Source organism: Ranitomeya imitator, chromosome 8, assembly GCF_032444005.1.
Source record: "Ranitomeya imitator isolate aRanImi1 chromosome 8, aRanImi1.pri, whole genome shotgun sequence".
NCBI lineage: Eukaryota > Metazoa > Chordata > Amphibia > Anura > Dendrobatidae > Ranitomeya > Ranitomeya imitator.
The window spans coordinates 180,645,218-180,661,501 of record NC_091289.1 but is presented as its reverse complement, the minus strand read 5'-3'; the positions used below and the strand labels follow the sequence as shown (position 1 = coordinate 180,661,501).

Below are 16,284 nucleotides of genomic sequence, written 5' to 3'. Positions count from 1 at the left end.
AATCTCTATCCAGAGGTGCAGAAAAATATTGTAAGGCTATGTGCACACGTTCAGGATTTATTGCAGAAATTTCCTGAGAAAAACCTGAAATTTTCTGCAAGAAACCTGCATGTGTTTTTTGTGCATTTTTGGTGCGTTTCTACCGTGTTTTTGGTGCGTTTTTTCCCAGACATTTCCCAATGCATTTTATAGTGGGAAATCCGCAAAAAAAAGCAAAATAAATGAACATGTTGCGTTTTTTACCGCGATGCGGTTTTTTTTTTGCAGGAAAAAAAACGCGTCATGTGCACAAAAATTGCAGAATTCATTCTAAATGATGGAATGCATAATGTATGCTTTTTTTGTGGTTTTATAGTGTTTTTATAGCGAAAAACGTGAAAAAACGCAAAAAATCTGCAACGTGTGCACACAGCCTCATTCTCAGAAATGTCTGCAACAAATCCCCCCCCCCCCCCTTGTAAATATATCCTAACATTGCAGCATCTGAAATCAGTCACAGATATGAATGTAAGTGTCTCTCCCTGGGGTATCGTATATACAAGGTGATATAAGAGAAGTTGCTGATGGCAGTCACACATATCAAATGAAAATGTCTCTGCAGGTGTGACATAAAGCAGTGATCATCACCGGGCAATGACACTCCGGCATTTTACAACTTAGATTCCTTTCAGTGGCCTCTCATCCAGCCAAATCAGACCTTTTGCTTTGCGCTCATGAGGGGCAAACATTCTGAAACACGTGTCTGCAAATGGTGGCTGGGTTGGTTTTTATCCTAAGTCATGTGACGAGGCTCGTTAGAGGGTCGATATTAACTTAGAATAGGCGGCACTAAAGTTCAAGTCCCCTTCATATTTTGTGGCGCATTTTGCAGATTTATCATCCTACAGACAATCCATTGCTCCCAGGCTGTCTAGTGTTTGTGTTCACCTGTCCTACAGTCACCTTCATTACAGCTGTGACAGCTTGTGTGACATAAGGGAAGCAGAAAGCCCAGCGACTTGCTTCCGAACGTCCAATGCTCCCTGATCTGTGCAGACCCATTTAGACATTTGGGAAATTTGAGTTGGGGGTCTGCTAATATTGTCACCCTGCTTTCCCTGAAACAAATATAACAAGAATAACGTTACTTAAAATTATTTCATAATTTTGCCATTTAAAAGTTAGTGAAAAATCTATTTTTTTTCATTCCTGTCAGTAATATGATGGCATTATTGTTCACGCTTTACACATTACTGTGTGTTCTGTTTCTCGTTATTGACCCTGTGCTGTAACGCCGCTCTGTATACTGCCGCACTGCTTGAGTCACCAGGTTCGGGGACATTTTGCAGCTTACCGGCCTCTCTTCACCTTGAGAGAAGGGAGGGTCTTTTGTTTATAACACCCAGCAGGGGGGTCAGTCACTTACCAATTGCAGTCCGCCCACGCCTCCCCACAACATTCAGTGTTAATTGGGGGGAAAGAAATCTTGCCTTCTGATTTTTATTTATTTACCTGTCTCCCAGGCCGTTGGCTTTTTCATTTTTGAATAGTAGTTGAAAGTTATGACTGTGTCTCAGCAGCTAAATGTGTATTTATAGCCCGCTCCCTTACCAGGCCTTTGTTTTATGTGCACTAGGACAACGGCTTTGCATATCAGTGGCTCAGCTGTGCCTTTCAGCTCTTTGTGCCTCTGAGTGTATTCAAATTAAGTCAGAGAATGCCTCCTAATGAACACGAAGTTCGGCGCCTCCAACTGCGACTGCCATGCCTCGTATGCCAGCCCTCTCCTGGAGTGGGATAATCCTCACCGGGCTCATTTAGGGAACTCTGTTCTCTAAGGCTACATTCAGACTGTCTTTGTAGCATCCATTTGATTTGCTGAACGCTTCAGGAAAGTTCCCGTCGCATAGACTAAACAGATCTATGGGTCCTTTTGGCCTCTGTCATGATGGTAAATGTCGGTATACTTTTGTTCTACATCTGAGGCATTAGGCAGAAGCACCTACCCCAGTACTTACCTGCAGATTTGATAAAAATAAAAACTCTGTCCAGGTCAACCACCTGACAACCTATACAGTTACTTGGCATCATATGTCATCGATGTCTTTTACAATAATGATTATGAAGTGTCTGTAGCATAGTATTTGCCTCCAAAGTCAAAATATTTCAATGCAGTCCACTTGTAGTATTACATGTGGCTTATGGATGGCAATAACATAAAACAACCCCTGTACCTCTTAGAAAAATACCACTGGGGTAGTCAGACTGTTGGGCACTGCCATGGGTATCCCGTCCACCCCACACAAACAATTAAGGCATTGTTGTACTCCTCAGTGGAGCATTCCCCTGAAAGTTTTTTTTAAACTAGGGTTTCTTAACTCTCTTAAAGTATTAACATCACTGTATAGACTCGGTGATGTCCTTTGTCTCAGCCCAAGCTGATGGCATCCTCCCCTGCGTATTACTGAAATTCACTGCACATACATTTTTTTCTTTTTTTGCAATTGTAATTTTTTTCTTTACAGCTCAGTGATACATTAGTAATTTCTGCTTTGTTAACATTTCGATTTGTTGCTGACCTATTCTTATTCCCTTTTTAAAAGATTTTAGTTGTTACGACAAAAGCAGTAAATTATTCAGTCCTAAGGGTGTTTGTAATAATGTGTAAATATAACTCTGGAAACGCATGATGGGTCTTTTCCTCATAAATCTGCTAGGAATAAGGTCAACTCTTTGTTCCTGAAGAAACAGTATAATGCAAAGGATCTCTGAAAAAATAAATAAATTATACATTGACGGTTACTGAGCCGAATGCAGGAAATATTGTTTGGAGATTATGAGAAGCCGCCATGTGCTTCATACCAGACATGTAATGGGTAAGGTTTAAGCTCTTTCTCTGCACTGTGCAAGCTCCATAGAAGAGATACTGTACTAATGTGTTTCGCTGCTTTAATAGCTGTAATAACTTTTGGTTCTTTGGCTGATGGGGTCTGGAGGGGAGGAGGGGGTTACTATTACTTCTGACATAGCTGATGATTAATGGCTTTTCATGCTATTTAGAGCAGAACTATGGTGCACGCTAATTGGACTGTAACAAAAATAGACCTGTGAATACACTTAATTATTGGTATAAATTAGTATCGAAGGAAAACGCTATTTCTCTAACACAGCGGTCATTTCTTTTTTTTGCAGAAGAGCAGTTGCCTCATGGGTTTCCAATTATTGACATGGGACCCCAGCTCAAGGTGGTGGAGAAGACACGGACGGCCACCATGCTCTGTGCTGCTAGCGGAAATCCAGATCCTGAGATCACCTGGTATAAGGATTTCCTTCCAGTAGACACCGCTACCAGTAATGGAAGGATTAAACAACTCCGATCAGGTATGACGAATAAACTGTCCAGTAAGAATTGCAATGGATGTTTTCTTGTCAGAAGTTGGTGTTAATTGAACAAGCTCAAATGTATTTTTCTTGATTCTCGTAATGAAATGTATGTTTAGGGTATTGATGCTGAACCCCTCATTTGCAGGACAATGTCACGGCCAGTGTAGTTATTGCCAGTGTCATATCTTGTGTCTTCGTTCCTGGATATCATTGCTTTGCTCGGTATTTTTCAGAATGTTGAGCTAATGAAGACAGTAACCGTTACCCTACCACACCGCCATCTTTCACCTCCGGTATATGATCACATCCGTCAGCACGATGTTACTTTCCATGCTTGTACTGTAATCAGCGTTTGCTCCTATCTTTCTTTAACAAACTTTATTATTGGTGAAGTCTGTGTAATTACTGAACTGATTCCAACATGTAGATTGAGGCTGTGCCCCCAACACTCGCTGCCAAAGGAGGGGGGCTAATTACTATTATAAATCCTCAGCTTATGGTAAAATGGCTGTGACCTTTTTAGCTTTCCCCCTCCTGCAAACAGGTCGTAATCTTGCGCACAAAGAAAATATCACCCATGATAATTATTTTTAACAGTGTTATGCTGCAGAACGTGAATGTGGGGAAGAAAGGGCAACGTTATCATTAGAATGTGTTATATCAACACCATCATTAAAGCTGTGAAGTAGACAGTTCGGCCTGTGCAGTAAGTGCAACTGTAGCCGAGAGTCTGAGCAGAGCTCATAATTCCGTATATTCAACACTGGGGGTGAATTTACACTGCCCGACTATTGAGAACAAGCATCATTGGGCAGATTAAACAGATTGCAAAGCAACCAACGACTCAAAAAATCACTCGTTCGAAGGGTGAAATGATTTTTAAGCTTTCAGATCAGCACATTGGTGAAGACTCTTCACATACTGTATCTCCCACATGGTCCTCTATGTCTTATAACCACAGTATTATAGTAGTTATATTCTTGTACATAAGGGCAGTATTATAGTAGTAATATTCTTGTACATAGGGGGCAGTATTATAGTAGTTATATTCTTGTACATAGGGGCAGTATTATAGTAGTTATATTCTTGTACACAGAGGGCAGTATTATAGTAGTTATATTCTTGTACATAGGGGCAGTATTATAGTAGTTATATTCTTGTACATAGGAGCAGTATTATAGTAGTTATATTCTTGTACATAGGAGCAGTATTATAGTAGTTATATTCTTGTACATAGAGGGCAGTATTATAGTAGTTATATTCTTGTACATAGGGGCAGTATTATAGTAGTTATATTCTTGTACATAGGGGCAGTATTATAGTAGTTATATTCTTGTACATACAGGGCAGTATTATAGTAGTTATATTCTTGTACATAGGAGCAGTATTATTGTAGTTATATTCTTGTACATAGGGGGCAGTATTATAGTAGTTATATTCTTGTACATAGGGGCAGTATTATAGTAGTTATATTCTTGTACATAGGAGCAGTATTATAGTAGTTATATTCTTGTACATAGGAGCAGTATTATAGTAGTTATATTCTTGTACATAGGAGCAGTATTATAGTAGTTATATTCTTGTACATACAGGGCAGTATTATAGTAGTTATATTCTTGTACATAGGAGCAGTATTATAGTAGTTATATTCTTGTACATACAGGGCAGTATTATAGTAGTTATATTCTTGTACATACAGGGCAGTATTATAGTAGTTATATTCTTGTACATAGGAGCAGTATTATAGTAGTTATATTCTTGTACATAGGGGCAGTATTATAGTAGTTATATTCTTGTACATAGAGGGCAGTATTATAGTAGTTATATTCTTGTACATAGGGGCACTATTATAATAGTTATATTCTTGTACATAGGGGGCAGTATTATAGTAGTTATATTCTTGTACATACAGGGCAGTATTATAGTAGTTATATTCTTGTACATAGGGGCAGTATTATAGTAGTTATATTCTTGTACATAGGAGCAGTATTATTGTAGTTATATTCTTGTACATAGGGGCAGTATTATAGTGGTTATACTCTTGTACATAGGTGGCAAAACTTTAATGGTTAGGTTATGTATCTCATTGAGCAATTATTTGAAGTTCTTTAACTTGTATCACATAAGACAATTCATTCTTACATTTTAGTCTTAAGAATGCACTGAATGAATGTGTACAGACAAAATTTGCATCCCATATAGCATGACTTGGTCCTTAGTGACATTGCATTGGTTATTAGCATGGTGATTTTCCTGAATAAGGGTTGTAATAATTCCACTTAGTAATACTGCTTTTAATGCTACTCATTGTTTTGTTTATTTGTAATATGCTTGTTGAGTTCAACTATCAATGAACAAAGGCCTTGGAAACAATAACAAAGCATTGAATGGGGAACACCGGGTTCTATAGACACATAAATGGCTCTTAATAAAAAAAAAAAAACAATATAAAGGTGAGAAGTCCTAGTAGAATGATTGGCTATCATAAGATATAGTAAGCATTTGTTTAATCAGTTTAAGGGCTCATACAGACGACCATATAAATCTCTTGTGTGCTGTCTGATTTCTGATCGGATAGTACTCTGACAGCAAACTGACCCATGTTACTAATACGGAAGTTCAGATGAAGGATTTTTCTCCCAGTCTGACTGTCCTTGAGATAAAAATCACAGCATACAATATTCTCTTCTGAGTTTCATGTGAGACTCACCCATCCTAATCTAAATCTAAAGAAAAAAACAGATCTCACATCTGATATTTGATTTTTATGGATACATTTCCATTATTAATCTAGGAAACTGTATTTGATTATGTACATTTGAAAGTGTAGATGTATTAAAATGGATTGCACACGGACGTAGAAAGGGGACACATGGATGAAAATCGTTCAAGTTTTCTTGATGAAATTCGGACAATTTTTCATACTTTCATCTGCAGTTGGCCTTAGAGGAAAAAGCAGGACATGGCTGCCCTTTTACCATTTTACATGAAACCTTGTACATTAGAGGTACGGTAGTTGTTAATAATAATTTCACCTGGACTGGATGGGAGATTTGCAATGCTATAAACGTTCAATATGGAAATACAGATGATTTCATGTGCAGATTATGCACTAATCCCTTCGGGCGTCTTTTCAAGATCTGAAGATAGAAAAAGTGCAACTAGTAATTCCCGAGTCCTGCAGAACTTTGTGGTGGTTTGTGGTTATTGTTGGCTGTGCTGTTCGAGGTCTGAGGTCAAGGTGCTATGTAATAATGGCCATCTCTGGTCATGTTGCCACCTGTTCATAGCATGCTGTGTTTTTGGAGGGCTTTGGTCATGGCAGAATCTATTTATGTTGGGTTTTGGTCACTGGTCATTTTGGAATCTGTACATGATTAGATCAGGTCATATTTGTTTTTGGTCCTTGTGCATTATGGACGCTGGTCGTGGGGGTTTCTGCTCAAGGTGGGTTCTCAATATGCATAATCTAATAATGGTGGGCCTTGGTCATGGCAGTCTGGTCGCTCTGGAATATATTCATGATTGGGTCAGGTCTTGCTCCTTCTCGATTTTGATTTCTGGTCACGGCATTGTCTAACCATCATGTTTTCTGGTCCAGATGGGCGCTGGTCATTGCATTGTCTAGTTATGGTAGACTTTAGTCATTGCTCACTGGTCGTGGTGGAATTTCTTCATGACTTGCTTTGATCATGGCACTCTGCTCATGGTGGATGGCGATCATGGAAGTTTCCTGATGGTTGAATCATATAGGAACTTGAGGGTTTCCAGTATTTTCACTTTTAGACTTTGAAGTCTTTTGGAGTCTGCATTTGCACAGCAATGTTGAATTTCTAGGATGGACAGAATTTGGTCACTAGTGTGAGACTAGAAATTGATATATTTATTTGCTGGAGTTTTCATTCCTGCATGGAGCTGCTGGAACAGCTTTGAAGTAATCGGGTTGCATCTCTCAATTGTCTACGTATTACTCCCAATGCCCACCGAGGGCTGCAGGGCATTAGATGTCTGATGGACTTTGGGAATCAATGTAAAGTGCTTTGATATTCTGCTTTCTGCTTTGTCTTGTTTGTTTAACTCTCTCTGTCCTGAAATAACACGGATCATCCCTGCTGAACAATAACACCACTGCCAAAAATCCACAACCGTCTGAATGCCAGACAGCGGCACAAAAGGCAACTGACCTTTAATACAAGCTGCCTGCTAATTCAAACACGGATACAAAATGCTTCCCTGCATTGACACCGAGTCAGATTAATAACCTACTGGTTGATTTAGATATGATGCCATTGTAAGCCTTTGTCTGTCATAACAAACCCAAAACTTTCTAAGGTACAAATTCACTTGGAAAAACAACATCAGCATGTTAGATGTTCAGGCGGCAGGCCAATAGACTCGACGGTCACAGGATCTCATAAAAAAAAAAAAAGAGCCTGTATACACATGACATTTACACTCCTCAATGTTATAAAGTAACAAAAGGCGCATATGACAATAAATAAAAAAAAGTGAAATATATTGTTACATTTCCTGACAAAATATAAAAAAATCAGATCCTGTGATCAGTTCTTCACCACCACCATCTGTAGTTCTTTATTTCATTTTAAAATAATCTTTTCATTACAATGGAATTCCCCAAATCTGTGCAGTGGTAGAGCGGATGTATTCAGTACCATGAGAATATAACCATGGGAATTTGGGTCCATATGTTTTTATGACAACACTGAACGTGACATATTAGATCCCTAAGCTTCTACGTCTACATGTAGGTGAGAGGAACACTTATACTTTGTCAGGACCTATCGTCTTTCCTGACTTGTCTGTTTTAGGAAGACTTCTATTCTCCATGAAATAGTAATTCGAGAGCATCTTTTCTTACAACTATGCAATGCAATGTTCCTCTGCTTTTCCTCCTAGAAATTTAAGACGTAAATTTGGCCCCAATTCACCAACTTGTTTTGACCACAATTCTGGTGAAAAAAACTGTTTAACGTGTCTCAAAATATTAGTAAAAAAAAAAAAAAATGTTGGAACTTTTGGCATTAGTACTCCAGTCTTGGCCAATTCTGCCCATTTTGTGATGAATTGTGGCAGTGCCCTTGTACATCCTGAACACTGTCCAATCATTGCTGTTATTACCATTTAGTGTAGCGGCACACCCCTTTGACAACTCTGGAAGTCACCATATCTCTTGTCAATTTCTTAATGAATTCTAGGCGGCATAATGGAGTGACACCACTGCACAGTTATGGAGCAAGATGCTTCATTATTGTTATTTAATGGGAAAGAGAGGTATTTACTATAACAGACATGAGAGCAGACAGGTTCCCTTTAAAGGGAATCTGTCACCAGGCTTTGCAACCCCTTATGAAAGCAGCATGATGTAGGGGAAGAGAACCTGATTCCAATGATTTGTCACTTAAGATACTTTTACACAGATGAACTGGCAGCCCGATTGGTAAACGTGTATTGATCAGCAGTCAATTGACTGCCTACACAGACCAAAGTAAATGATGCGATGTATATAGGTAGGCGGCCATAGTTCTTGGCAGTGTGAGTCCTGTCAACGCACTGCCAGGAACGATGTTTTATGCTGCACAAAAGATAATTTCACTGTTTTGCTCACTCATCAGGTGATCTCCAGGTTATTTACACGACAAAATAATTGTGACAAAAGCAATTTTAACAAAAATCCCTGTTTTCTCTGCTGGAGACCTACCAGTTCTCTGAATGCTGAGCCCTACATAACCCCGCCCACACCACTGATTGGCCACTTTCTGTGTACGCTGTGTATAGGCAGAAATGTGACAGTGGTGGAGGCGGGGTTACACAAAGCTCATGAATATGGAGGACTACATGGCAGCAGGTTGACTAGTCCTCTAATTATAATCTGCTGATAAAACAGTGATCTTATCAAAGCTACAGCAAGCAGCCCAGTAGTGACACATTCCTAGAATTAAAGGGCCACTGTCACCCCCTCCAGCCGTTATAAACTAAAAGAGCCACCTTGTGCAGCAGTAATGCTGCATTCTAACAAGGTGGCTCTTTTAGTTTTTGGTTCATGTATTCCCAAAATAAAGCGTTTTCAAACTTATCCAAAGTACCTGTCTTTATCCAGGGAGGCGGGTCCTCACCCCCCTGCTTGAACCGCCACTCTGCCGTCGCTCAAATCTTCAGGGGCTCCGGGCGCCGCCCCCTCCGCTCTGTTTTCGCTTGAATTCTGGCGCCTGCGCTGTGTTGGACTGTCGTGCAGGCGCAGTAAGCTCTGGCCATCTGACGTCCCAGCCAGGCTTGCATACTGCGCCTGTGCGGGCAGTGCGGCCACCCACCTTGGTAATCCATGCCCCACAGTGTGTTATGCATTATGCACAGTGCGGGGCTGGGATTCCTGGGCATGCGCACTGCGTGTGTCAGCCTGTCACCCAGGTCCCCCTCCGCTGACACGCAGTGCGCATGCCCAGGAATCCCAGCCCCACACTGTGCATAATGCATAACACACTGCGGGGCAGGGATTACCAAGGTGGGTGGCCGCACTGCCCGCACAGGTGCAGTCTGCGAGTGGCTGACACACGCAGTGCGCATGCCCAGGAATCCTAGCCCCGCACTGTGCACGAGACAGTCCAACACAGCGCAGGCGCCAGAATTCAAGCGAAAACAGAGCGGAGGGGGCGGCGCCCGGAGCCCCTGAAGATTTGAGCGACGGCAGAGTGGCGGTTCAAGCAGGGGGGTGAAGACCTGCCTCCCTGGATAAAGACAGGTACTTTGGATAAGTTTGATAACGCTTTATTTTGGGAATACATGCACCAAAAACTAAAAGAGCCACCTTGTTAGAATGCAGCATTACTTTAAAGTCATTTTTGGCAATTGGTAGCAATAATCTAAGGAATTGTGTTCATATCATGAGCCAGATCTCTCAATATTCATCCCCTCTACTGACAAACATCCTGCGTGCAAAATAATAGTGAACCATTAATCACACTGGTAGAATTTTTTTGTGTGCACTGCTTAAAATATTTAAAAAAAAAAAAGAACAACAAACCTTTTTCTCTTTTATCTGAAGTGCAGTGTGTATATTTTCCTTTACACGAAGCAATTGCCCAATCTTGTCTTCACCCTGAAATCTGACTGCAAATCACAGCTTGATGAGATGTCATATCAAATATTATCATGTGTAGCCCATGCTTAACCTTCTCAGTTCTGGCATCTCTCACAAATGATAGTTACCATGACCCAAGACAGATGGAAATGCCAGGCTGCTGTCTGGACGAAAAACCTATCAAGTGATTTTATTATACATTCAGTAGTGAAACTTTGCACCGAGGTCTTTAATATCAGGATAATGAAAACTGACTTATATTGCTAGTACTGGATCCCTTGTTTTAATTGTGATGTTGCCTAAAGTGACATCTGTGACTCTTTTTTTTCTTCATTGCTGCACAAACCCAAGGGAAAGACTTGAGTTGATCAATCGTTAGCATCGGTCATCCATATCTGGGGTCAGACCCCCGGCACTCCTGCCGATCAGCGGTTCTGGTGCTGTGCAGATGTGCACAGCATAGCTCCGTCAGCAGCGCAGTGACCACGGCCAGGCACTGCACATCCGCACCCTATTCGAAATATGGCCACAATGCAGTAGACGAGACTGTGTAGTTCTGCTCTATTAGTGAGTACACCCGGCACTCCTGCCGATCAGCTGTTCTGGTGCTGTCCAGATGTGCACAGCATAGCTCTGTCAACTGCGCAGTGACCACGGCCAGGCGCTGCACATCTGCACCCTATTCGAAATATGGCCACAATGCAGTAGACGAGACTGTGTAGTTCTGCTCTATTAGTGAGTACACCCGGCACTCCTGCCGATCAGCTGTTCTGGTGCTGTCCAGATGTGCACAGCATAGCTCTGTCAACTGCGCAGTGACCACGGCCAGGCGCTGCACATCTGCACCCTATTCGAAATATGGCCACAATGCAGTAGACGAGACTGTGTAGTTCTGCTCTATTAGTGAGTACATCCGGCACTCCTGCCGATCAGCGGTTCTGGTGCTGTCCAGATGTGCACAGCATAGCTCCGTCAGCTGCGCAGTGACCACGGCCAGGCACTGCACATCCGCACCCTATTCGAAATATGGCCACAATGCAGTAGACGAGACTGTGTAGTTCTGCTCTATTAGTGAGTACACCCGGCACTCCTGCCGATCAGCTGTTCTGGTGCTGTCCAGATGTGCACAGCATAGCTCTGTCAGCTGCGCAGTGACCACGGCCAGGTGCTGCACTTCCGCACCCTATTCGAAATATGGCCACCAGGCACTAGACGAGACTCTGTAGTTCTGCTCTATTAGTGAGTACACCCGGCCGCCGTCTGCATCAGGAACAGCCGATCAGATATTGATGACCTATCATAGGGATAAGCGATCAATATAAACGTCCCAGACAAATTTGTTAAAGGGAGTCTGTGACCCCTAAAAGGCTTTTTACACTAGCTTTACCATGATGTAGAGTACTTAGCCCATATAAAAAATCATACTAGCAGTGACTGAGAAAATAACTTAATTTGCATGCAAATAAGGGAATATAAAGGCGCACCATTACACCACCTCATTTTGCATGTTAGGGCCTTCCCTGATTGACAAGTGTCTCCTCCCAGACTGAGTGCTTCCTAAAGTTGGGCAGCATGGAACCGCAGAGACACTGTATATACTCGGTCACATGTGGACCCCGTGGCCCGGTACGTTCTCCTCCTTGGCTCCTCTCTGCTGTGACACCGCACAGTTCAGGAGGCTACAAGACTACTGCATCATAAGAACAAATTGTAGCAAATTCTAGCTATTAATGGCAAAACATTAACCCTTCTATATCAATAGCGAGTGGTGTCAGCAGAGAGGAGCCACGGAGAAAAGCGCCGCCGGGCATCAGCAGTATCGAGACACACGTCGGTTTACTTTAGGTAGCTCTCGTTGTCAATCGGAAGTGGGAAAAGCTTCCAACTTGCAAAATAATGGGGCGTAACGGTGCACCGAACTCTTGGCCAGGCCAAATGTGCACCAAAGCCCGTTTATTTGCATACAAACTATGAGCTATTTTCTCAGGCACGCTACCAGTAACGGGGTCAGTGCTAATATGATGTTTTATAGGGTGAAAGTTCATTTAAACGGCATCTTGGTGTGGCAGACTCCTTTTAATGAATCTTTTGGGCTTGATTACAAAACCTGTCCCAGCCCCTGTGCCCCAAACCGCAGAACTGCTAAGCTGTGATTTGGACTCCACTTCCTTAATCACACGCTTACGCCGGCGGATAGACCGGTACCTGAGGCCCTCAGGGCGATAAACAACAGTTACGTCTTAAGAAAACAGACTTTAAATTGGATTAGGAGTTACAACTACAAAAACACAGGACTGTTCAGATCAAAGGGCATTTGTGGGGGTGAATGTACTCCCCTCCCTTCCATGGTGGGCATAGATCAACACTGTGGTTTTTGCTGCAGGTGTGTATATTTTTGCAAGAACATTCGCATAATACAACCTTTTATATTGTATGGCCGCCTCCCTCCGACACGTCTCTGCTGTGGGAGAGCTGGGCCGCTCCGATCCCTGGTGACTCATTAGATAATGATCCGATGCCAGTAACCATATTATCAGTGGCAGATTTCCAACCGCAGGCTTATTACGACAAGGACAGGGTGCCTTACCTGCCATATTAATGTGGATCGTTTTGGAGATGCACGAGTTAAATAGCTGCGTTTGGATGGGATGTGCGGTGCAGGGGATGGTGGGGAAATTTGACTCGTTTAATGAGGAAAGGCTCAATCATATCGTCTCCATGACGACTGCATTTCATTCCGGCTCTCCTTGTGCGAGGAAACTGCTGGAGAAAGTTTGATATTGCCTTGGCAGAGCTCACTGCAAATATTGGCTTGGCCGTGCCGAATATCCCAGCCACCCAGTGTGATAATAGTGTGTGAGACAGGAGGAGACCTCTGATGACGACGACTCCAGACTGGGCACTTCTGAAAACTGCTACTAAAATTAATCCAGGTGAAATTGCGGCCATGATTGGTGTCTGTGTAAGAACCACAAACTAAACCACTAACAGCCTGGTCCACAAAGGTTTTATTAAATGACATGGTGCGGAGAACACACCCTTAGTAACCTTCCATAAAGACATGCAGAATAAATGTAGCAGCCGGTGTTGACGGGGCGCGGGGCTCCACCGGTTCCATCTTCTATCAGTAAGGCTTGGATGTGACTTGTTACAGTTCCCGATCGCCCCTCGTATCCAGGGCTCACAAGGCATCACCTACCCTGATCCTGGACTGGATGTTCCCTCCCCACCACTTATAAAGGGGAATAGACTGGTGAGCTGCTCCATTGGGAAAATTATCCAGCCATTTCCAGTTCTTGCTACCGCAGCGACCAAGATATTGATTGTCTGCAGGCGCAGAAGGTTTTAATCTCAGCTGATAGTGACAATTTAAAATGGTTGTCATTTTTTTTTTCTTTTTTTCCCCATTTAAAATGATATATTCAAACATCTCAATTAGAAATGGGTTGAGGGGTCAGACCCTAATAGTGATGAGCGAATATACTCGTTACTTGAGATTTCCTGAGCACACTCTGGTGTCCTCCCAAGTATTTTTTAGTGCTCGGAGATTTAGTTTTCTTCGCCACAGTTGGATGATTTACAGCTACTAGCCTGCTTGATTAGATGTGGGGATTCCCTAGCAACCAGGCAACCCCCACATGTACTCAGCCCGGCTAATGGCTGTAAATAATTCAGCTGCGGCGATGAAAACTAAATCTCCGAGCACTAACAAATACTCGGAGGTCACCCGAGCGTGCTCAGGAAATGTCGAGTAACGAGTATATTCGCTCATCACTAGACCCTAACCCATTATGTCTTCTGCTGACATTTGGATAAACTCCTCTATAGTAGTTGATCTCCCCGAGCATCAGTACCGTTACACGTGTGTGCTCCTCACTGTGTTGTTGGATAAAACGGAATTCACCTAACACTCTCCAATCCTTTACATTATTTCCGTGTAATTTTTGTTGTTGTTTTTTTAATGAACCTGTTTAAAATGTCTGGTGATGACCTCTATGGGCACATGAGGATGGCGGCGTGTTTATCTAGAGGTCAATCAGTCCACGACCCATCCTCTCTAAATGTCCCTATATCTCCTTTCTACTTATTACTAACAGCTTCTTTCTAATCTTATTTGCATTCATATTTCCTCACCAGGTGGTACACCGATCAGAGGTAAGAATGCCGGGGTCTTCCTCACACTGCCGCTTCCACCATTTTCCCATCACCTCTTCGGGGGCTCATTCGTATTCACAATTAACAATCTCACATTCTGTTGTTTGTTCTCGTGTGTCACACAACTGTGCCCAGGAGCTGACAATCTGGCTGTACCCTTTTTTTTTTACAGCTCAAACAAAGTTTACTCATTATAATTGGGGTTTGCACTTTTTTTTTTAGTTTTCTCCTATATATTTAGTTTATATTATCTGCGAATAAAATGATTATTGCCACTTTTAAGATCTGATTGTAGTCCAGTGAAGAAGAAGAAGACCCATGAAAACAATCACGGAGCAATTGTGAAGTGTCTGCTCTAGTGCTTTCTTCACTGGGGTCACATCCTCGTTAGTGTATAAGGATCCTCTTGCCTAACGGGCCTGCTTATGGATTAAATATAGATTATACTACTCTTGGGAAAGCATCTGTAAGAATGGCGAGCGACCGCAGAAATAATTGGTGCCGCGTATTTCAGAAGTTGGGCGTCTGGTAAATTCCACGTATTCAATCCTACAGGGACCTGTTACAATGACAGTGGGAGGCTGCTGCAGACAACTATATTCATCCACTTGCAGATATTTTGATATTATTCTTCCTCCTAAACTTCTTGATCTCATTCATAAAAAAGGGTACAACCTCTGTATGAAGTTCCTCCAAACCTCACGCTCTTCCTGTTCATTATCATTGTCGCCCACCCCACAAGTCCTAACCACTAACACCCGCATCAGACGCTTCAACACGTTCGTAGCTTGTTCTTCATGTGCTGCAGTAATGGATTTACCATGTGTATTTGTGATAATGTTATTACAGGCTATCTCTTCCATGAGACGCTGCAATTACCCTGTTATACCACCACTACTGTACTTGTAGAAAATAGATAGCCAACAGACTTTGAGCTGTCACAATGTTTCTTGTAAGATGTGTGAGTTTCAGGAGAACATAGATACCATAAATAATGAGTTATCGATGTGAGAACTTTCTGCGCACTTTAGCAGCACATTATAGGTGTTATCTTGCTCCCCTGCTGGCACTGGAGCACAAATGTCTCTTACCATTAAATCAAGTGTCTGCAAGAGTAGAGGGGACAAAAGTAAGAACTGTCCCTCCATAGAGGCACACTAGTGAAGTGTGAGCTAATCTTCCCCCCATGGATCTGTGCAGAGAACCACACAAAAAATGTTACTGTCCTGTAGGGACAAGCTGTATTACAGTAAAGCAACTGCTCACCCTGGCACTGAAAAAAATGACTACATACTTATAGTATATAGAAAAAAAACACAAAAATTGAGCTTGTTTTTTCTTTGTATTATTGCATTCTGTGCAAGCCGGGGTGTGGCCTCCCTCTCCTGAGCTGGAAATTGTATATAAGGCTTCCCCAGACTGGTGTTCCAGTGGTTGGGCACAGTCCTTTTGTCTGCCCTTATTCACACTGACACATGGTAAGGTTTTAAAATTGAGCAGTGTAGGACTGTCCCAATCAGAGTTACCTTGTCGTGGTGGGATGGCTTTTATGCTATTTTTTTTTTATTTAAAAAAAAAAAAAGTATTACTAAAAACTCTGTGTTATTTAAATGCACTTTTTTGCTTTTTATTTACTTAGTTACAGCAGGGTTTTTGCTCTCTTTTTCTCT

At 42.1% G+C, this 16,284-nt stretch overlaps 1 protein-coding gene across 14 annotated transcripts in view; it reads left to right on the top strand.

Moving 5' to 3' along the window:
- PTPRF (protein tyrosine phosphatase receptor type F) overlaps nucleotides 1-16,284 on the top strand; it is a 1,072,658-nt gene that overhangs the window by 983,120 nt on the left and 73,254 nt on the right. For 7 of the 14 annotated variants that reach the window (XM_069738054.1, XM_069738066.1, XM_069738063.1 and 4 more), the window contains 2 exons: nucleotides 3,172-3,360; nucleotides 14,597-14,614. In XM_069738054.1, the coding sequence (XP_069594155.1) occupies nucleotides 3,172-3,360; nucleotides 14,597-14,614 (207 nt within the window). The remainder of the gene's footprint in view (nucleotides 1-3,171; nucleotides 3,361-14,596; nucleotides 14,615-16,284) is intronic. The other 7 variants (XM_069738062.1, XM_069738067.1, XM_069738065.1 and 4 more) reach the window with 1 other exon arrangement.